The sequence below is a fragment of the Ictalurus furcatus genome, chromosome 27 (assembly GCF_023375685.1).
Source record: "Ictalurus furcatus strain D&B chromosome 27, Billie_1.0, whole genome shotgun sequence".
NCBI classification, from domain to species: Eukaryota; Metazoa; Chordata; class Actinopteri; order Siluriformes; family Ictaluridae; genus Ictalurus; species Ictalurus furcatus.
This window is the reverse complement of record NC_071281.1, coordinates 13,816,309-13,838,848: the sequence shown is the minus strand read 5'-3', so window position 1 is coordinate 13,838,848 and position 22,540 is coordinate 13,816,309. Positions and strand designations below refer to the sequence as shown.

Here is a 22,540-nt window from a genome sequence, read left to right as displayed (position 1 = left end):
CTGAGTCTCGCATCTCAAAGCACTTCCGTTTCCATAAAAAGTCCACAGAGGACACGCACACACACACACACACACACACACACACACACACACACACACACACACACGTTTCTACAGTCTACAAATAGGTTTTTATCTGTTTATGGAAAACAAGTGAATCTAAAACAGACACATTTGATTAAAGTAGGCTTAAATGTAGACTTATCAATAGCGTTTTTCACTAATGATTCCTAAAATTCCAGAAAGAAATGTAGGCTGTTTCAGTTGCTAATTTTTAATAACATACTACAGCTCAGTAAATAAAAATAATAGCCCCATCTGGCTACCAGAAACAAACACACAATGTCACAAACACAAATGAAAAATTACATGAGTATGCATTAACAATTTAGATTTCAAAGTGTAAAACCTGTTTAAAATCACCATAATTGCATTTAAACCATTTTAAACCCTGATTTAAGTTTTTTGTGAACCTTAAATGGTCTACTATGAACTTAATCCTTCTGCTACATTACTTTAACATGTAACCGAAGTTGAATCCGAGTTTAATTGTAATCTTGCAGCTGAGGTGGTTTAAATTTACAACACGGCGAAATATATGGGACGAATTATGGAGTTTCTCTCAAATGTTACTTTCAAGGAAATTTTTAAGGAAAATCTTAAGCCACTTTTCAATCACAAAGTGATCAGAATTAACCTCAGGTCAGTGCTTTAATCAGAGATTTAAAGGTTCCAACTTCTGATTTGTTAATTCATGTATAAAACGAGCCAGTGGTAACTCGGTGGTTAAGACATCGGACTTCTGATCGGAAGATCATGAATTGAATCTCAGCATCGCCAAGCTGTTACTGCTGGGCCCTTGAGCAAGGCCATCAATCCTCACCTGCTCAGCTGTATAAGTTAGATGCATGTAAGTTGCTCTGGATAAGGGCATCTGCCAAATGCCATAAATGTAAATTTAACAGTTGATGCAAAATAAACTTTTATTTGTAGTTGGTCCAGCAAGAATGTTACAAGCTCTAAACTATGTTTAATTTAATCATTGTTTCTTAAACATTTTTCTTAAAACTTGTCTTAGAATAAAGTAGAACCTCTTTTAGAAAAGGAAATGCGCATTAAAAAAAAATTTAAAAAATCATATCTTCATAACATTTGCTCCCTAATTGTGTCTCTTTCTGAAATATTCTAGAAAGTTCCTGCAATGTGACTGTGAGTCACTCTGACTTAACATCCATCAGAAAATTTGACATCGAAGCGGATTAGAAAAACTTGGTTAATTTTCAGCAAGGAGGAGTGTCACAAAAAGGTAGGGGTTCTTCTTTAGAGAACACAATATTAATCCCCTCTTTTCAGGACCAAAACACACACCGTTTCAGAATTCGGCCTTTTGGGCGGACGTTACCCTGCCAACACCATAGTGAAAACAGTTTCTGTGAATCAAAGCTACCCAAACTGTCTGTGAGGTTTTTTTCCCTTCTTTTCCACAAAGCGATTTTTTTCACTTTGGGGAGGATTCCCTGCTTATATTGTACAACCTGTTTGGTAAATACCCTGGGTGTAAATTTGGCATATTATTGCTTATATGAATCTACCATTATTTTAGACACCAAACTCTGGATTGTGTTTGAAAACCCCTCTGAAACACAGTATAAATAGATGAATATTTGCAGTTTGCCAGAGATACCTGGAAGACAGACTACTTTAGCCGAACTCCTAGTTGCTCTTGGTTTATTACTTCCCACAATGCAATTGTGTCAAACACTGAAAAACTGTATGCAAGATTGCAACTATGACATCCAGGTCTGATCTCAGCCAAGTTCATCTGTCAGTGAGAGTTGCTATTGTATATTGTTATATTGTTCTATATTATGTGCTCAGTATATTTTAAGTTACAGTTTATTCAACGTGAACGTTTACGTATGACTTCACTGAGCAACTTCCGAACCCTGGTCTGTACTGTACTCCTGTACAAGTAAAATTATTTCCACAAATGATGAGTACATTTAATATTACAGTGTTCGGTCAATTTTGTCTGCCTTAAAGCCTTTCTCAGTCGTTTCACTGCATCATTTCTGGCTTTAACCACCAAAATATTGGATCTAAAACATTATACTGTATATTGAAAAACAGAATATATCCTGCACAGAAATTAAGCAGTATAATGCAGTACTTGGATAACTGCACATATGAATGAATCGAATCAACCAAATGAATTCTTGCATGCTGCATACCACAGGGTGTCCCAAGAGTCTTCATACACTGGAGAAATGAACAGAGATAGCCTTTGTTACATAGGGGAAATTTCAGACGGAAATTGCACACCAACCGAGAAGTGGACGTTCACGAACATCGACTGATGAAGGCGCAACCGCCCTGGTGCTGGCAAACATAGTCCCCTATGCATGGAGACTTTTGGGACACCGTGTACTATTAGGAACAGGAATAGTACAAAATATACGAGTGTGCTATTTAGAACACCGCCAATAATTATTATTATTACTTTTTTCCCCCCTCACATCAGGTGGATCTACGTACAATCATGCAGAGTTTAGTTCAAGTCCATATGCAGGTGACAAGTTGCAACTGACGGCTTAACTGCTTAGTTGGGGTTAAAACTAAACTTTGCATGAAACCAGGACATTAAAAGGACCCTTGTTTGTCAAGAAAGGTGTTAAAACGTGGCACCATGTGATGTGCGGTGTCATGGTTAGTTCAGAGACAAAAAGATGAGTTGAAAGTAAAAGTTACTCCTTACAGCTAATCTGATCAGCAGAAGGAATAACTTCTACCAGTGAACTGAAAAGCTGGTGAGTTATACAGACCTCTTAAGGGGAGTGGAGGGCTCCTGTGTTATGGACCCCGCCTTTTTTAACCTCCGCCTAGAAATCCCCATATGAGCCAGGTACTGACCAATGAAAGTGCGTCCCCTGCTGGAAGGAGCAGGAAGTGACACAAAGACAGAGAGAACTGTGGAATAGTGATGTCTGGTTACATGAGTAAGCAGAGCATTAAAACAAGGACAAGGAGACCCACAACACTGGAAAGACTGACACCAAACCACCAGAGTGTGCAACCAGGAGCAGAAGCATGTGAGAAAGTTAATGAAAAAAGCTTTTCAACAGTAAGGAAAAATTGTAACAGCATGACGAAACTTTTACAGTTCTGTATAAAAGGTGGAACACACTTCACTTAACATTTAAATATTAAATAAAGTGTGTGATATGCTCCAGCAGGCCAACATCATGCCCCATATGTAATCAGACGACTAAATAACCATAGCTTTATGAAGAGAAAATGGCCTTCCAAATAAAACATTAGCTTTCCGCATATAGGTAGTGCTTGTCAGCTGTATAAAATGTCTTGCTTTGGCCAGGAGCTATACTTGGAAAGGCACATAGCAATTTGGTAACACTGGGAGGAGCTGAGCACGCAAAGAGTGTCTGGTATATGTGGTAATCTCAGTCAAATTCTCATTTTCTTACAGTCCGAGTAAAAAAAAAAAAAAAGAAAAAAAAAAAAAGTCATTCCTTTTGAAATAAGTTTATTCATAACTTAAAATATGCATCTTCCAGTCACAGTTTGTACACAGCTTTTCTTTTTTGTTAACTCATGCAATGTGCACAAGCAATTTTATTTCCAGCTAAATTATGATATACTCCCACCTGAGGCATCGTTCCCCTCGTGGCATGTCTGGGTAAATGTTATTGGCTACGATACTGTTTGTGGATCAGTTTATGAAGCCAGCCTGCTGGAGAATAACACTTTCCCAAGCCAGCACAGCTGGAGATTAGTGGGTCAAGTGAAGGCTTACAATATAACAGCAGAAGTCTTTTAAAACCACAGGAAAAGAGCTCCTTAAAATGCATGAACATTAGATTATAATGTGCAACCTCTTCTATTCAGTACCAAAAGGTCTCTGGTTGACATCCCAGTTAGTGTTTTATATCTAAAGCACATATCACACAAAGTGCTTCTAAAAAATTTTGATAAAATCATTAAAGGGAAAATGCTAGAAGAAAATTCAGTGTATGGAAAACTAAAAAGAAGCAAAATATATCTGTAAGCATGGGTGTAAAGTTCGAACATTTAAAAGAAATGGTTTAAGTGCTTAAGAAGTAACCCCTAACACAAAATTAAGAAGACACATTTAATTTGTGCAAAAAAAAGTTAATTAATGTTCTTAAAATGTTCCCATCTCTAGTAAATGTCTATACAGTATAGCGAGCACACTGATGGTTCCATAAACAAGCTTCAAGTTAGTGGTGCACATGCTATACAAACAACACTTTAAATTTGTACCTGCCTTATAGTTCCACCATGTGGATGAGGGGAGAGGAGATAAGTCTCTCAAAAACAAACAAACAAACAAACAAACAACTCTTTCAAAAAAAGAGTTTCAGAACAAAAAGCTATTTCTAGCTCTGGCTTGAAATCACAACAGACTGAAAATTTATTGTTCACTTTGCAGTTCCACACACGCACACGCATACACACACACACGTGCGCTCTACTTACACATCATTGGCTGGAGATTCATTTACTATGATAGCAGGCACTACAGGGGTTGAGCTGTGTGAGCTGGACTCCGATTCACTGGAGGAGGTGCTTAATGGATCATGCATGACTGGAGAAGAGGGGAAAGGGGAGGATGGAGTGCTTGAGGGTATGGGAGAAGTGGTACAACTCTGACCTGGAAGAAAAACAAAAAGCTTGCAAACTCACTGCGTGTTTGTCTTTAAACAAGAGTAAAGATCATTCAGGTCACAGCTTAGAGCGCAAACTATAAAGCAAGATAGAGTGAATAAGAGACATTGCTAGTATTTGGACACTAATCCCAAGATGAACATGATTCCATTTTAACTGAAGCTGCATACAAATGCCTAAAATGTAGAAGCACCTCCCTTTTTGCTTTTATACCTACAAAGATCGACCGATAATCTGTTTTACCGATATTTTCCCCGATATTTACGCATTTTTCCGTGACCAGTTATAGGTTTTGCAATATCGGATACATTGCTAAATGGCGGCATCTTGTGGGCGTTTTGAGAATTGCGCGCAGGACTGAATCTGAAGGGAGACGAGTCAACAACGGTGTGCACAGGTAAAGTATACTTTCTTTGCTTTAATTAATAAACTTTATTTAACATAATGTACAAATTAGATGCATTACACAAATGCTTCATATGTAGTTTAAGCAGCTTGGTGCTAAGAAATGGAGAAACTCACAGAGTCACGTAATCCGTTTACTTCATCGAAGCTTTAGTAACAGAGCACTTTATTTTTTATTTTATTTTCTATTTATTGGTGTATAAATAAGAGTTTTGTTTTGTATGTAATGAGGACATGAAATAAACAAAATTTTTTATAAATAAAACAGTTTGTTCGGTTCAGTGGTGGTATCATCATTGTGTCAAACACAGAAGTAAAACAAATAAATATCGGTTCTCGGGCACATAAACATGCAAATAAATCGGTACTAAAAAAATCTATATCAGTCGATCTCTAATCACAACACACTGTTATCAAAGTTCTATTGTTTGACTGGTCACTTGAATTGAATGGGTTTAATCTAAAATCTCAATAACTGATAAAAGCAGCTCTAGAAATAATATCAGCTTAGCCCTAACGTGCTCGATTGCTTCCCAACAAGCGATGCTGATAGGAAAGAACAGAGATTCAGAGTTTAAAATCTGTCCTCTGAGCATTACATGTTATACACAGAAAAAGAGTAGCATCAAACTTTGCCTGAGAAATTTGCTGACTAAACAAACTTTTCTTTTTTTTGGATGCCTCATTTGACTCATCTTTGAACAGAGTGGCTTGGAGAACAATGAGACTCTGATGCGAGACAAACCTGTAGTGGGACTCAAGGACGAGGTTGCAGAAGTAGGCAGAGACGAAGAGAACGGAACATCCTCGAGATTCTGTGCCGAGGACCGCCGGCTCCTCCGGCCCTCTTGCTCGCTGTTTGTTGCTTTCCTCCGCTCCTTACGGGTAAGAGGAGATGATTCGTCTGCATCTCCATCCTCCTGCTTCAAAGCATTCTATACAAAACACAGACAATCATGTCACTAGTATATGTATAACTCATGTATAGCACAGTGCTTGTACATGCTGGTGTATGTTTGCAGTAAATCTCTCATCACTGCTGTTCCTGTACCTCGTATATAGTAAACTGCTGTTTGAGGTCAGGGTCGATGACTTTGCTATTTATGTGTTTCTCCATGATGTGCTCCATCCCCTGCTGCTCCAGGCAGTCTGTCATGTCGTAGAATGAATCCTGGTCAGGCAGAGCTGCTAGAGTCTGACAGAGACAGTGTGGAGAAAGCCATGAAAATACAGTGGCTTGCATAAGTATTCACTCCCCCGGATCTGAAAGAGACTTCATTGGGATTTCATGAAATCTACATACACTCGGAAACTCACTCTATGGACTTTTGAAGCAGAGTGGTGGCAGCATCGTTTTCAGCATTGCCCTTGGCTTCTTGCTTGCTTCTCTAACTAATGCGTTTCTTTAAATGCTCAGTGAGTTTTTGCTGGACAGCTTCATTTGAGCCTCTAGTAGTGGTTGTGCCATATTCTTTACATTTTTTAATACTTGATACAATGGTGCACTGTGAAACTTTCAATGTTTAGGATATTTTGTATAGCCAAACCCTCATCGAGACCATTCAGTGGTTTTCACATACATTGTTCAGCGGTCCTGTAAGAGGAGACAGTTTTACCCATGAGCAGAAGTCTGCATCAGGTCAATGGTGTATGGAGGTGATGGTGCTCTTAGTCATGATCTCAGAAGAAGAACTCTGAGCCGAAAACCCAAGTTTCTGTTCTGCTTAGCAGTCGGGATTTTTCTGATTGTACCATGGGAATCAGCCAACATAAATACAAGTTCGTAACTAATCTAAGCGTGGGACAGCTGTGTTCTTGAGCAGTGTGCAGTCTAAATCAATACACTGATTAAGGTCAAGATGTGGTGTGTGTGTATGTACAAGGTACACTGCTGATGAGGATTACTGTGTGTGTTACCTTGTTAATAAGGGACATGGTGAAGACCAGGAGCTCTGTATCTGAGCCATTCTTCTCCTCCAAAATAGCCACTAGGTATGACCAGGCCTTCACACCTGCAACAGCACATCCAGAGTGAACCTTATCTCAAGCTAGTACAAATGAACATTCCTTCACACATTTCCGCTAAATGTGTACGCATCCATCATAAACTTGATATTTCTTTACCTCTTTTGCTATCCACCGTGTTGACAGCCTGAATAAACAGCGGGCTGTTCGACTCTACGTATTCAACAAACACTATGAGGAGCTTCAGAGCCGTCTTCACTACCAGCCGAGACTGAAAGAGGAGGACAGAGAGAATGAGAGAGAGAGAATGAGAGAGAGAGTGAGAGTGAGTCTGTACTTACATCTCTAATACACCAGATGGCAGTATCAAACAGGCATTACTACACAGGAGAATTTGTAAGTTTTTTTTGTAAACATGTCCTTGTCAGCTTTCCTTCACCATCACCTTTCAGGGGAGTTCACAATGACATCTAAAAGGGCTGTTCCGTTACTTTATTAACTCCAGTGAAATTTAATATAAGGACAGGCAAGGGATCATGTTCAGGACAGGGCTGGGCAATATGACTGTATAATATCGATATTGTGCTAAATTATGTCACTATGCACTTTTCTGAGGTATCGTGATATCCTTTTATAATGTTCTTAATAATAACAATTACAACCTCTGATTGGAAGTATCTGATTTTACATTTTTTAAAATCTGTATAGATTTCCTTCTCCTCGTTTTAATCGTTAAATTATTTATTTAAATGAAAGCATTGTTAAATAAATGTAAATCATGATATAGAACATCATGTTTAGGCACAGAAGCTGCACATAAATAAATAATTTGAAATAACAATATATTTCCTTTTTTGTAAAAAAAAACAAAAAAAAAAACAAACCTTAACATTTTAAAATCCACTCCTCATTGTCACCTTCTCCTCTCATTAGACAAGTGGACACTAGTCTAATGAGAGGCAGTTGCACATTACTGAATCATGAGAGTAAAGTCTGGAGTCAGTCTCAAAATCAGTACTGAAACCGGGAGATGAAGTTCGGTAGTGTTGCAACATCTGTCATTTTCACTTCCTCAGTGACAGCGTGACGTCAGTGAGGATAAAGAGCTCTGCTCCGGATGCCTGCATGAACCAGTGCACTGTAGTGTGAAAAACTACTTCAGAGGTGTAAATAAACCCCAAGCACCAGGTGCTCCAGGTACGAGTATCAGCTAACTACTCTTAACGCAGACTCAATGCTCTATAGTGGCAACGAAGCATGAAAAACCTCATCTATTTTTCCACACAAATATACTGATTTATTCAGATGTTATCGTGATGATTATCATGAATGGACTATTTTTATTCTTCTTAACATGATGCTTAAAGGTCACTTTATTTAACAGCGTTAAACTGATTCATAAGCTGCGGTTACTGCAAATGTCTTACTCAATAATACCATGAATGTGTTAAGTGGAAGGTCGTGGTCATACTAGCAACCCTTTTGCTCAGTACTCCACCTTTTCCGTTTAGTTAGCAGCTTTGAACCCTGAAGTATTTAAACTCTGCTGCCCACAAACTAAGAACAGTCAACCGCAGGGCACCACTAATTAACCTATAAGGGAGGGTGTGTGTGTGTGTGTGTGTGTGTGTTATGTTATTTTATATAATGTGGTTACTCACCAGGCTGCCACAAAGGGTGTACAGCCACTGCACTGTCTCGTTATGGTTTATAACGCCATTCATCCCGTCCACGAACAACATGATTTGGCTTAAAGCTGCAAAACACACACACACACACACACACACACACACCTTACTGATGTGGCACTTTTTTCCAGGTTAATAATAATAATAATAATAATAATAATAATAACAACTACAGAGTAGCAGAATATGGGAAATTCATCAGCAAGGACCAGGCTTCATTCTGCCAGATGTACAGATTTATTCTAAAAGCTGTTTGTTGTTCCAGTATAAACTTCCTGTCCCAGAGCACACGCCAAAAACACAACGCTGCAGAATACATGAGGTTACAAATCTAAAGGCTAAAACAGCACAGTGTTTACATGCACTACACATGAATCCTGGACGGTACAGATAGACTGGAGGCCAAGTTAAAGTAACGTGTAAAGTCTCTGTGCCGAATGTGACGAGAGCTTAGTGCATCGCAGCATGATATAGAAACCGTAATCATTTCTTTAGCTTTAAATGCATTTTTTCTTCGGCTTTATATTACCAATTGGTCAAGTCTAATTTGGACACATCGTTCATCTGCTCATCTGACCCTCAGCCACACCCACCTCACCCATCCCATCTGACCCATAGCCACACCCACTCACCTATCTGACCCTTAACCACATGCACTCACTGAAAAAAAAAAATATCTATCAAGCACTTCTCAATATTGCTACTGTCTCTTTAACCACGATTTATAATTCTCATTACAGCTTAGTTCTAATGTGGTTTTTATGTTCAGACAAAAATTCCAGTCAATTTCACGTTTTTTGTTTGTTTTTTGGCCCACCCACCTCGAAGAATGTAGTTCTGGTAGTTGTGGTCTGCCTCTGCGCCCACTTTTATAAAACAGGTCAAGCCATCAGAATTCACAAACTCTGGAACCAGGTCCTTATCATCCTGTAAGATCGTCAAAAAAAACAAACAAACAAACAAAAAAAAATTCGCTTGTTCTCTTTAATGGTCTATGATTAAGTTTAAATGTACTGTGTTTTGACAAGATAATTCAATCACAAATCATCTACTGATTACAACAAATTGCTCAAATTTTTAATCCCCAAGAACAGGCAGATAGAATTTTAATATAAACTGATAAGAGCACAAATATGAACCATTTAGCAAAGGGTGGGGGATGATATTTATACACAGCACTGTAAATAATAAAAATAGTAAAAACCATGATGCTTGAGTATTAGTACAAAATGTAAGAACAACTACATGTTGGTTATTCCATTACTTCATCACCCATTTGTACATTTCAGCATTAATAATCACAGAACACAGACTACAGTGTCACGCAACTGATGCAGGCTTTATCAATCAAACGTCTGAGCAGCTGTAATTGTACATAACCTTCAAATAAACATTCCCTACAAGTACCAGTGCCAAGATGTGTCATGTGCCAAGTCATGCTAGTAAAAGATTTACAAACAACTATAGAAGAAATAAGTTGCTGTTTAAGATCATAGATCAAGACATATCTTTTATCCAGTCAGTGCTATCCTGTAAGCAACTCATTGTGTACTCACCTGAAACAGCTGCTTTAACGAGAAGAGTGAACGACGCAGCTCAGGCCCGTGGGAGTTATACAGTTTCTCTGTAAGAGAATGAACAAGTGTTATGATATGTCTGGTGGGCCATCAAAGAGGACAATGGGTCTTTCACTGAAAAACCAGGATTTGTTATTTCAGCCCTGCATTCCATGACTTACTGAATAACAGGATCATGGCTTGTCATTAGGTTTAAATTTTTTTAAATTACACAAAATTGTGATCTGGTCTTTCTATAATGTTAAAAGTCCCTGTGAAGTGCCTTGAAACGTGTAGTGTTAATTGATGTGTTGACAATTTCCACTGAAACAGGAAGTCAGGGTGTGATATATATCGAGTGGCTCCTCCCCCTTTTTAAATAATCAATTGCGTTTAGCTTACCTCACAGCCTGGGCTAAGGCTTACTTGACAAAAAAAAGTTTTAAAGCGAATGAATTCAAGCTAATTTCCTCCTTAACCAACTTACAGTTGGAAAACTGAATAAAACAAGTTCGAACAGCCGAACACACATTTTCACGGACATGATTTCTCTCGCTCCACAACGGCAAATTCAGAAAGGTGAATTTTTATAATATTGTGGGGGGGGGGGGGGACGGACACACTTCAGATTCTAGAAGAATATTTGATTGGACAGAAAAGCTCATGAGAAGCTGAAGTGCAGCATGATGTCATCGAAACTGTTGATCCGTATTGGTGGATTTTTTTAATTTATTTTTTTTATTACTTTGGTGGAACCAAAACTAGCAGCAGAATAAGAAAAAAAAAAAGTTGTATGAAATAAAGGGTGAAAGTTGACTTAAACAAGTGATACTGTACATGTCAATAACTTTGTGTGTTCCTCTGTGTATAAAGTTTTATACCTATATGATGAGACTCTGTGCTACAAGCCTCCACCCTAATGGCTTAGATTAATAGTAAACGCGAGTTACTGATTGCTAATAAAATTTGTCTTAGCTCCCCTGTTCAATATCCATACCAACCATCACTGCATACGCAAGTCCCCTACAAGGAAATTCTTTCTTTGCATATTCTAGCTTTAAAAAATAACTGAGAATTAAATGTCATAGTAGATGTGTTTCCATTTATGACTGGGATTTCATTAGTATCCTTAGCGCAAATAAAATGAGATCATGTAATAATTGTAACAGACCTAACCAGAGCGAGCGTTATTAAAAATGCAACACAACAATCTTGTGAAGGAATCCCAAAATGTGGTATGTTTTTCCACATAAAAATGGCATAAATGAGTACTAAGAAATATGCACAAAGAAACTATAATTAACTATAATAAAGCTTTTTAAAAGCATCATCAGAAGAAACAGATTATGCTGTGTGATTACTATAATCACAAAAAAGATAATACATATTGACCAACAATATAAACTTTATGTTGTTTGCAACTACAAATTTATTGTAGTTTTTATCTAATTTATAATCATACTTTTAAGATTTTTATTTGATTCACTCTCCTACTTACTGGCAATTAAGAGATGGGAACAGTGAAGGTACATATACAAGTTGTACATGACCTAGTTTGTGGCCTTAAACCATACAACTCAAATCAGCAAAAGTAAAAGATGTTCAAGTAAATAAGCTCCTTTATCCATTTAAGTTATGTAATAGAATGTAAAAAAACAGGCACATCAAACAGGTAATCCATACAAGCTGTGACTTGAGGCCTGTTATACTTTCTACCACAGACAGATTTACAGTCCCACTAATTTTCTTTTCATTGGAACCGTTCTCCCTTGATATTAAAACAATGGCAAAGAGCAAACGTGTTCTGGCTGAACCACCGAAGCACTGGCAATGCCGGCAGTTTTCATAAACTCCTAAACATTCTTCCTGGGCTTGTTTAGTCAGAGCAACTTTACGCTTTTTATTTTTCATCCCAAACTGAAAAAAAGCTAGTGAAGACTTCAGGCAGGAGAAAGACATCCTGCATTTCAGGGCGGTTTATTATGCAGGAATGTTGATCTCCAGTTTGATCATGTTAAGCCTGTTTAATAACAGCTGGCCACCATAATGTGGATATAGTTTTATAAAATTCCAACAAGCCATCACTAATCAGCTGCTTATTGGATCATTAGAGGGTATACTCTTACACTAAAGGGCTCCTTACGTTTCAACTTACGAACTGAAGACCGGACATTCTCCTTTAGGATTTTCTGGTAGAGAGCAGAATTCATGTTACCCTCAATTATTGCAAGTTGCCCAGGCCCTGAAGCAGCAAAGCATCCCCACACCATCACACTTCCACCACCATGCTTGACCGTAGGTATGATGTGAGATTCTGTGTTTGGTTTACGCCAGATGTAACAGGACCCCTGTCTTCCAAACAGTTCCACTTTCAACTCATCAGTCCACAGAACATTCTCCCAAAAGGTTTGAGGATCATCAAGATGTGTTTTGGCAAAATTCAGACGAGCCTTAACGCTCTCCTGGGTTAGCAGTGGTTTTCACCTCGCCACTCTTCCATGGACGCCATTTTTGTGACTGGATGAGTCGTTGTGTGCTCTTGGAGGAATTTTAGAAGGTCAGCCACTTCTGGGAAGGTTCACTACTGTGCCAAGTTTTTTCCATTTGGAGATAATAGCTCTCACTGTGGTTCTTTGGAGTCCCAGAGCCTTTGAAATAGCCTCGTAACCCTTCCCAGACTGATGTATTTCAATCACGTTCTTCCTCATGATTTCTGGAATTTCTTTCAACTTTGGCATAGTGTATTACTGGGTAAGACCTTTGAACCAACTTCATGCTGTTGAAGAAATTCTATTTAAGTGTTGATTTAACAGGGTTTGCAGTAATCAGGCCTGGTTGTGTCTAATCCAGCAGAACCCCGTTATGAATGCAGTTTCATTGATTTAGAGAGTTAGTAACTACAGAGGCCAAAACATTTTCACACAGGCCCAGTTGGTATAGGATAACTTTTTTGCTTCAATAAACATTTAAAATTTTTATTTTTTGTTTACTCAGGTTGCCTCTGATTTATCTTCGATTTTATTTTAATTTCTGAAACAATTTAGCATGTTACATACACAAAAACAGAAGAAATCAGGATGGGGCAAATACTTTTCCACAGCACTGCACATCAGCCTTTTGAAAAAGATCAGTTCTCCTTTACCCTATACTATAACACAACCGAATCTCAAATGGTATTTCCGGATTCATCCATTTTGAAGAGGGCGGAATTGAAACTAGACCTTTTTTGGGTGAAAACGTTTGTGTTTTCTGAAAATACGAGAGACGTATTCTCCACCTCATTCCACAGAACAAAAATTTTCAGGTCTCAAAAGGTTTATTCCTTCCAATATACATGTGAACATGAAGGTACATGAACATTCTTCATGTTGAGATTTGAGAATGTGTAGGCCATAGCATAAGATTCACATCATTTTCATCCTCATGACAGGGAGTCTTCAGGTTCTCTAGATGTGGGCACGTTCATCCTACAGGACAACACTCCCAGAAGGCAATCTGAAGGACTTTGGTATTGATTTGCAGGGACACTTCCCTTTAACTGGACCCATGCTGTTCTAGCACAGCATCCCACACAGCATGGCTGTATTTCCATTAATTTGTTTCCTTTAAATTTGGAAGTAGGGAGGAAAGGACAGATCACAATCCCACCCAGATCTCGGTGTATTTGTCTTATCTAAACATAAAGTCATGGTTTGTTCACTGAATGCACAAGTGTTTGGAACTCGAAAAACAGGAAATCATAAACAGGAGGTCCTTTCCAGCCTGAATGTGCTCAATTATCACCTTTTACCAGTTATACTGAGAAAGAAACATTTATCAGCAGCAGTCTTTAGTTAAAAGCCACAAACATCCACATACAAGCCCAGTCTTAAACACATCTACAGTGTACAAGCAAGTTATATTAATGACTTGAATTGCACCACATTATAAAACACACCAATCCAATACACAAGATACTGTAACAACAATTCAGCAAGCAGTTATGCTTTAAGGTACAATGAATGTATGTGAATTCATTCAGCAAACAAAGAAAATACTTCACGGGGGAGCCTGGAGCCTATCCCAAGAGACACAAGGCGGGGGACAGCCGGGACGGGGTGCCAAACCGTCACAGGTCACAATCACACACACACACACTATGGACAATTTGGAAATGCCAGTCAGCCTACAGCGCATGTCTTTGGACTAGGGGAGGAAACCGGAGTACCCATAGGAAACACCCGTAACACGACCAGAACATGCAAATGCCGTGTACACACGGAAGATGCGGAAATCAAACCCCACCATCGAAGCCACCGTGCCGACCCGGCCCAAGACAATTTGTTACTTTTTGGTGACTGGATTCCTAAAAAGAGTATGCAACAGCTTAGCTTGACTTTGCAAGGCGCTTTTCCCTGACATGATTTTCGCCCGGAAAACATGGACTTGTTTTGGTGGACTGCTTTGACAACCAGCAGCCTGGTGGTTTCTCATGACAACCATGTGAGGTAATTATTGCCCCTGTGTGCACGTTTGTACTGAAATATATGAGAGAGAGAGAGAGAGAGAGAGAGAGAGAGAGAGAGAGAGAGAGAGAGAGAGAGAGAGAGATGTAGTGTCATAGAGCTGGTGTGTGTCTTCACAAAGAAGGAAGGAAGAAGGAAGGCTCCAAGCATAGACTCATGGCGACTAGATGGTGATGTAACACCAAGCAGACCTGTTGGATGATGATACAGATAGAGGGAGAGGGAGAGAGAGAGAGAAAGATGAAGAGACAGCGACAATCAAATGGACCCAAAAGAAGCTAAATGTGCAAACTCGGACATAGGTTAGTACACACACATCCACAGACAGCAGTAGCAGCACGGGTGGTTACCCAGTCAGGACGTTTTAGGCAAATTAACGTGCAAAAAATAACCAGCCAGCTACAGAACTACTGACTAAAATACTCAGGACGCAGCAATTCAATACAAAAGGTTCATTTTGGGCCAAAATTGTCCAGAAGCACTGGGGCAGTGTTGCATCAGATTTAATATACTACAAGTTCCAAAGTTTGTGGATACTTGATCATCACACCTATATGTGCTTGTTGAACATGTCATTCCAGTTTTAGTCCCCACTTTGCTGTTATAATAACCTCCACACTTTTGAGAAGGCTTTCTGCTAGATTTAGGAGCGTGGCTGTGGGGAGTGTGTTTATTCAAACACAAGAGCATTAGTGAGGTCAAGTACTGACGTTGGGTGAGGAGGACTGGGGTGCAGTCAGTGTTCGGTGTGTTGAGGTCAGGGCTCTGTGCAAGACACTCCAGTTCTTCCACTCCAATCTTGGCAAACCGTGTCTTCATGGACCTCGCTTTGCACACAGGAGCATTGACATGCTGGAACAGGTTTCCGCCCATTAGTTCACGTGAAGGGAAAAATGCGATGCTAGAGTATACAAAGACATCCTATACAATTCAGTGCTTCCAACTTTGTGGCAACAGTTTGGGTAAGAACCACATATGGATGTGATGGTCAGGTGTCCATAAACCTTTGGCCAATCTTGAACATTCTACCACTGTTGGGTTGAATCTAAAACCTCTAGGATAAACAATGTAAATGTTCTATAGAGAACCCTGAAACAAAGTGTTTTGCTGTCAGAGAGGATACCATGTAAATGTGCTTTAGCAAGCTAAAAAGTATGAATGATCCACCCTTTAAACAAAAACGTGCATCAAAAATGGTCAAAGTGAGATGGGTACAGTCCTGTCTTTCTTTAATCTGTTCATTCTGACAGGTTCCCTCACTATATCCCACAGAACGCATGGGCAGATTACGATAACGAATGTAATCAGACAAAAATGCTTACAAGTCTATTGTTCTTCTATTTAACATCATATTAAAAGGATTACCACCTCGATTGGATAGCAATTCATTTGGACTGGCCTCTAGTAACCTCTACTTCCAGTGAAGTGTATACATGAATTTTTTATTCCAATTGTGCAATCAGTCAGGTTATTAACGCATTATTAAGCTGCACAAATGAATCGATTACTATTGGTCAGGGTTCACCAGTGCTTCCCGTTTGCCTTTATATTACTTCAATAAGCTACTACTTTCAGATCTATCCATTAGACTAGTAGATATTTTTTAACCATTGACAAAACTTTGTCTAAATTTTCAGCCTTCACCAGGGGGGTTTATCCAAAGCAGTCAGAGAACAAACAAGAGAGACATGCAGTTCCTACATCTTCTTAATGTTCTCATCTCTATGGACTTGTCACAGGATCCTGGAGATTTATTTAGCTGAATGTTTGTGGTTGAGGAGAAAACAAGGGAACAAAAGAGAATGTGAGACAGTTGGGGAGGAGGAAAAAAAAAAGGAAAAAAAAAAAATATATATATATATATTCACATGAGGACAACAAATTACAAACATTTACAACCAAAGGGAAAGCAAGAGCTTTCTTTAGCCACACACACCAACTGTTTTGTTTGAGTCTAAACAACTAAACTGGAGGGATTTAACTTCACAACAAATGAAAAGGGCTGTAGTACTGAATGGAAATGCCTGAAAAAAAGAACCAACAGGAACAATAGGCATGTCTCCCCCATAACTAAGAACGAAAGTTTCTTCTCCTCAGGCACTGAATTCCCAGATTGCAGCATTTAAAGCCTTGTAACGTTCCAACTCTGTACAAGAACATTGGACAACATCATCTTATTTGTGCCTTCAGAAAAGATGCTAAATGCAAAAAAAAAGGACAAAAAACCCTGCTACATTTATCATATTTTTATAGTGGGCCAATTACAGTAGTTCTGCCTTCTGACACTGTAAACCTGGCCAATAAGCCATATCCTTGAACACAGGAGGTCTTGGCTGCTTAAATTTTGTAAGATACAGACCAAACAGGCAAAGACAAAGCATACTTCTGATGGAAAGATTCTATTACAAAAGATGTGTCCTTCAATTCGCTCTCTGGTTTAAAACACCATAAAAAATGTAAAAGCTGCAAAGGCCAAATGGAGTGAATTTGGAGCGAGACAACTGAAATAAAAACAACAAAATGTAATTAGTAGCAACAAGACATTTTCTGTGTTTGTTTTCACTCTGAAGAGAGTTCACAATTAATCACAGATATCATGTTAAGATATTAATAGTAATACTCTTGCTCCAACACCTCTAAACTTGGTGAGATCCACAATCTGTTATCTAGTTATTGTAAATTATAGAATTGATGTGTTCAATATTTTGCATATTATATTTACATTTAAAAAAATTATTGTTCTCATTGAATATATGCAAACATTTTATTCCAGGAAAAAAAAAAAAACAAAAACAACAGTACAGTAAATATGTACAGTAATTAATAAAAAAGGTGCACGTGAAAACAGTTCACAATTGAACTAAAACAGACAAGTGGTAGCTTTATTCCCCCCAAGCACCAGATATTTACACTGAAAATCTGTATATACAGTTTCGATGGCAATAGAGCTAAACATAATGGGTGATTAAGTCTAGGACCTCATATTATCTATGAATCTTAATTGTCATAATCAGCTGTTCCAAGTTCAGTTGAAAATCATCACTACCAGTTATCACTGCTGATTGGGTAATAGTGGAATGCATTTTTTAAGTCACTGTTTCCATACTGAAGTTGCTAAACAAGAGGTTGGGGGGAGAAAAAACAAAACAAAATAAAACAAAAACAAACAAAAAAAAACCACCACCACCCCAAGCTAACAAGGTCCAGTCCTCGTTGCTAGTTACGGCCATGACAGCAGTTCAAAAGTTTCAGTATCCCTTTCTGAAATTGGCATATTCTATAAGAAATAGTAAATGCCTCTTGGTTGTGCATTAACACACTATTGACTTTAGATCATGATGTATTTCAAGTATTTAATTATTATTATTATTATTATTATTATTATCTGCTGATGTGAGAACTGACAGAATTAAAAATTAACTGTGGTGAATGTGGTGTAGCATGGAGGACTAATAATGAAAAACTCAGATGAACAAACAATGCAAGGCCACCTCCTACTAGAAAGCACGACTTCGAGCAAGTCCGGAATCACACCGGACAGGATTTTTCAAAGTTACAAACACTAAGCTTCAAACACTGCCTTTTAACATAGATTTGACAAGTGGCATCTAAACAGGCAATCAGATTTCATTATGACGTACTTTATTTCCACTGGTAGTCACATCAGTGAGTGTACTTAACCTGGATCAGGTTTTAGGTTTTTATTTTTAAACAGATATGAATCAAAGTATGTAAAATGAACAAAAAATGTGAACTTTTATTAGACCTGCCTGATATTTGGCTGAATATACTGACCACTACAATTTCACACTAGCTCCCCTCATCTCTTCATGTTCTTCTGACCATAAACATTACAGCAAAACACTGGAAGTACATGCAGTAAGATGAAAGCTGGGCTGTGTTCTATTTATGAATCATAGGTCTATACTGAGTGGATTATTTTGTCTATCCATTCCGTTTCAAGTCAGGAAATCTATCTGGTATCACTGCTCAGGAGATCTATCAGGAGTTCATTGTCTACAAATCCCTGACACAGGATGTCATTACAGGTCACAAATAAGGGCAGAAGGGGGGAAGAAAATGGCATGAATGCACTAAAAATAGTAATGAATATAGAGACCACTAACATATGCTTTACACGGGTTGAGGACAGGCATTGTCCTGAATCACTGTCATTGATCCATCAGGTTTTTAGAAACAAAACTTTGAAACATTTAATATGTATTTTTAAACATACACGCTAGTTTGTTCATATATACACATCTTATTTCTTAGTGACGTGACTCAATTGTAATTGTAGTTAACTTATTTCTCCTTGATAGCTTGCAAGGTCTCAGCATTCCTAAGATACGGCTTTAAGATATCTTGCTTTGTTAGTACTGAAAGTAAAAACATGCTTTTCAATTCTGCAAATGTTAAAGCCTACTAAATTGTTCATCATTACTGCAAAAACAAATGGCAACAAGTGGCAATCACGATCTCAATGTGTTTTTAAGCCATTTTTCTGCTTGTTTTTGAGTTTAACCTGAGAGGATGTGAAAACACCAGCATTTCATCCTGTTGTGGCTAAATGTGAGCATAAGAATAGAGTATTACACTGACCTCAAAATAGGATGTGGCCTTTGAGTCAATGAAACTAGAGGAGGACACAAACTTCAGGAGTATATCGTCCTGACGACCCCGAAGTCACACAAAATAGAAATAAAAACAACACAAGTCTACCCTGATGGAGAATAAATTCACACACACACACACACACACACACACACACACACACACACACTTTCCTTTTTAATCCACATGCAACACTTCCCTCCTGGGACCAGTTAAAACAAACAGGTTTGGTCTTTTAACAGAACAAGTCGACTGTGGAGAAGAAGCCAGAACCTCTGACCTTTCAGTCCGAGCAGCATCAACAACATGCCTGTAACATGCCAAAAGGTTAATAATAGGATCACGAATTCTGGCCCAAACTTCACAAACTTATATGGTACAAATTGCCAATGATGGCGCAATCCAAATTATTCCCAGATTCTAAAAGACATGTGCACATGTTCAGCTAGTCTGGGTCTTTAAAAAGAGTCGGCACACACCATCGTACATAAGCAGCTTTAAATAACATCATACCTCATCCTGATTACAAAATTAAATTTAGCTCAGCTATAGAAAGTACAAAGAGTCACATCCAAAATGTACGAGAGATGACGCCCGGCATGGATTAATGGACTTAAGTTACAGTTTAATTGAAAGCTGAAACTTAGAAAAACTCAAGTAAAAATAAATAAAATTTCCAAACTATGGAGAAAGAAAAAAAAAAAAATTGAAACAGAAGTAGTCAAGATGCTGTTAAAAATAAAGTGAAATTCAAGAAAGCAGTTAAAGCAGATGAAGGAGTGAGAAAATAAATAAAATTTAATAAAATTAAAATAAATAAATAAATAAATCCCTCTAACTTTCACTAGAGAATCTGAAACATTTCTCAATAAATCTGGCCAAGAACCAATTTCACAAGTAAAGACCATTTGTTTTGATTTGACACTTGCAAAACTTTCCAATGTTTCAAACAAAATTCTCCAATAACTTTCATGGACATGCCAATCCAGTGACTATCGTACTCCGAAAAGCCCACTGTGTCACAAATTTGTCCAAAAAAAAGATATCAGATTTTCCATGAGCCACGGGCAGAACATTTGAACCCCTCCACTTTCCAGTAATCTCTGTGCAGCAATGCTCAGAACTGATTTCACCTGGATGATTAGTTAATCTGCTAAAGTATAAACTAATGACAGAAGATGACTAATCCATCGTAAGAAGCAGCACTTGGTAACTCAACAGAGCAAACGTTTATCAGCCTCGTGTGTTAGAGGTTACTCTGTGAGGCTAAGTGGTGAACAAACAGTCTCCAGAAGCTGGCCTCGGTGCTGCTGTCGGGCATCTGGATCGACTTATTGCCTCTCTGGTATTCAAGAACCACTGATCCTTATCACCTACTGCGTTGTGCAGGAGTACAAACTCCTCATCTATTAAACCGCATGTCTGTGAAAGCCACAGACAAGCCTCAGGAACAGCATGGGACAAGTTTAAATCTGGGCAGGTGTGAGGCAGCACCGGTGGACATGAAGTTTAACAATTGTTCATAGTGATGTGCAATTAATCCCATTTCAATTGTAAGGATGATTCCTGGCTCTCAATTGATCAACCAATTAAATTAATGTATTTTTACACAGTAGCGTTTGAAGCCATTTTCATGCAAACGTGTGTCCTATCTTCCTGATGCTATTTTGCCTTCCATGTTGGACCAACACGTATATGGATGGGTTAACAAAAAAAATTACTCTACCTGATTTGCACTCATTTATCACAATCATTAGAAATATGCCCTAATACAGCATTCTCGTTCAACTTGGAGTCGAAAACGGACCATATTTACTGAGAGTAGAACAACTTGAATAAAAGAGACTGAAAGCTAAATCCAGAGAGTTTGTGTGTAATTACATGGCAGCAGGCAGGACTTTATTGAGCCAAGAGCACTACAGCATGTAAGAATGTAGCGAACACTGCCAGTACTTTAACTTCTGATAAGCTATTCGGCCCGTGCTTTCATTTTTGACCCCTTAACTCAGCAAGCATCATGAGCCAAGCATGCCTGACATCTCCTTAATGATGTAACTTAAGGTCTTATTAATAAAACAGGCATGCAATCAGCTTTGAATAAATGATACATGGGATATGTAAATGTTTATAAAAATAAGAAATAGAAAAAGGTTCAAAATACAGTGACATTAGTGGGAGGGGAGGAAAATAAAACAAACAAACAAAAAAAACCCTTCGCCAATTGTTCCAGAACTGATATGGATTTTTTGTTCATGATGGCTGGTTTTGAATTTGTAAGAGTTCTCCATGTGAAGACAAACCACTTGGTCGCATGCACATATTGAAGAAGTGACGGCCTTCTGCAGGTCAAACTGTACATTTATCTATCACTCTACTACCTACACACATTTTCTATTCATTCCAACATAGTTACTGAATAATTTATGCTTGGTACTGAATTAAATGCTTCAAGATGAATAATATGCCAGGAATTTAAGGGGATAAGGTTAAAGATTTGTGATTAATAAACAGGCACATGTGGGAATTCATATAGATCACATCATATATAGCCAATATTAAAAACAGGGAACCTCTTCTTCTCATCACTGTTGTGACAGCCTTCAACCTTGAACCCTTCAAGGCTTGAACATAATTAGTCAGGCATCAGTAGATCAGAATTATGAGCCGTTATATATAAAGCCGCACAAGAGCAAAGCATAGTTTAGCAATCTAAAGAATTTTAAAAACATCAAGCAGCGGCAAACTTCTGTAGAAAAGAGAACCCTTTAATACTGATATACAGAGACATTTAGAGGCATGTCCTACATTCCTAGTGCACATTGGATAAAGCACTGTTTAGTCTGAACCAGGGGTTCTCAAACCTTTTATAGTCAGGCTCTTTTAAATAAAGAAAAAAAAATAGTAAATTCATTTATTTTTAAAAGGGAAAATAATTGTAAAAATTAGGCACATTATTTAAATGTGTAACATTTATTTTCTGCAATTAAATCATCATCAATAATGATAGTCATATTGGCAATATTTACAGGCAAAAAATCTTTGAAAATGGTAGTGCGTTTTTTCCATATTAGAAAACTGCTGATTCCCTGGCCTTTACAAAAAT

General features: G+C 38.1%; 1 protein-coding gene across 7 annotated transcripts in view; it reads right to left on the bottom strand.

Annotated features, from left to right (window-relative positions):
* Positions 1-22,540, bottom strand: part of fhod1 (formin homology 2 domain containing 1) — a 54,368-nt gene that overhangs the window by 17,847 nt on the left and 13,981 nt on the right. For 5 of the 7 annotated variants that reach the window (XM_053616684.1, XM_053616685.1, XM_053616687.1 and 2 more), the window contains exons 4-12: positions 10,319-10,386; positions 9,584-9,689; positions 8,736-8,830; positions 7,234-7,345; positions 7,027-7,121; positions 6,161-6,304; positions 5,855-6,044; positions 4,516-4,690; positions 2,823-2,930 (exon numbers count right to left, since the gene is read on the bottom strand). In XM_053616684.1, coding sequence (XP_053472659.1) covers positions 2,823-2,930; positions 4,516-4,690; positions 5,855-6,044; positions 6,161-6,304; positions 7,027-7,121; positions 7,234-7,345; positions 8,736-8,830; positions 9,584-9,689; positions 10,319-10,386 — 1,093 coding nt within the window. The remainder of the gene's footprint in view (positions 1-2,822; positions 2,931-4,515; positions 4,691-5,854; positions 6,045-6,160; positions 6,305-7,026; positions 7,122-7,233; positions 7,346-8,735; positions 8,831-9,583; positions 9,690-10,318; positions 10,387-22,540) is intronic. The other 2 variants (XM_053616686.1, XM_053616690.1) reach the window with 2 other exon arrangements.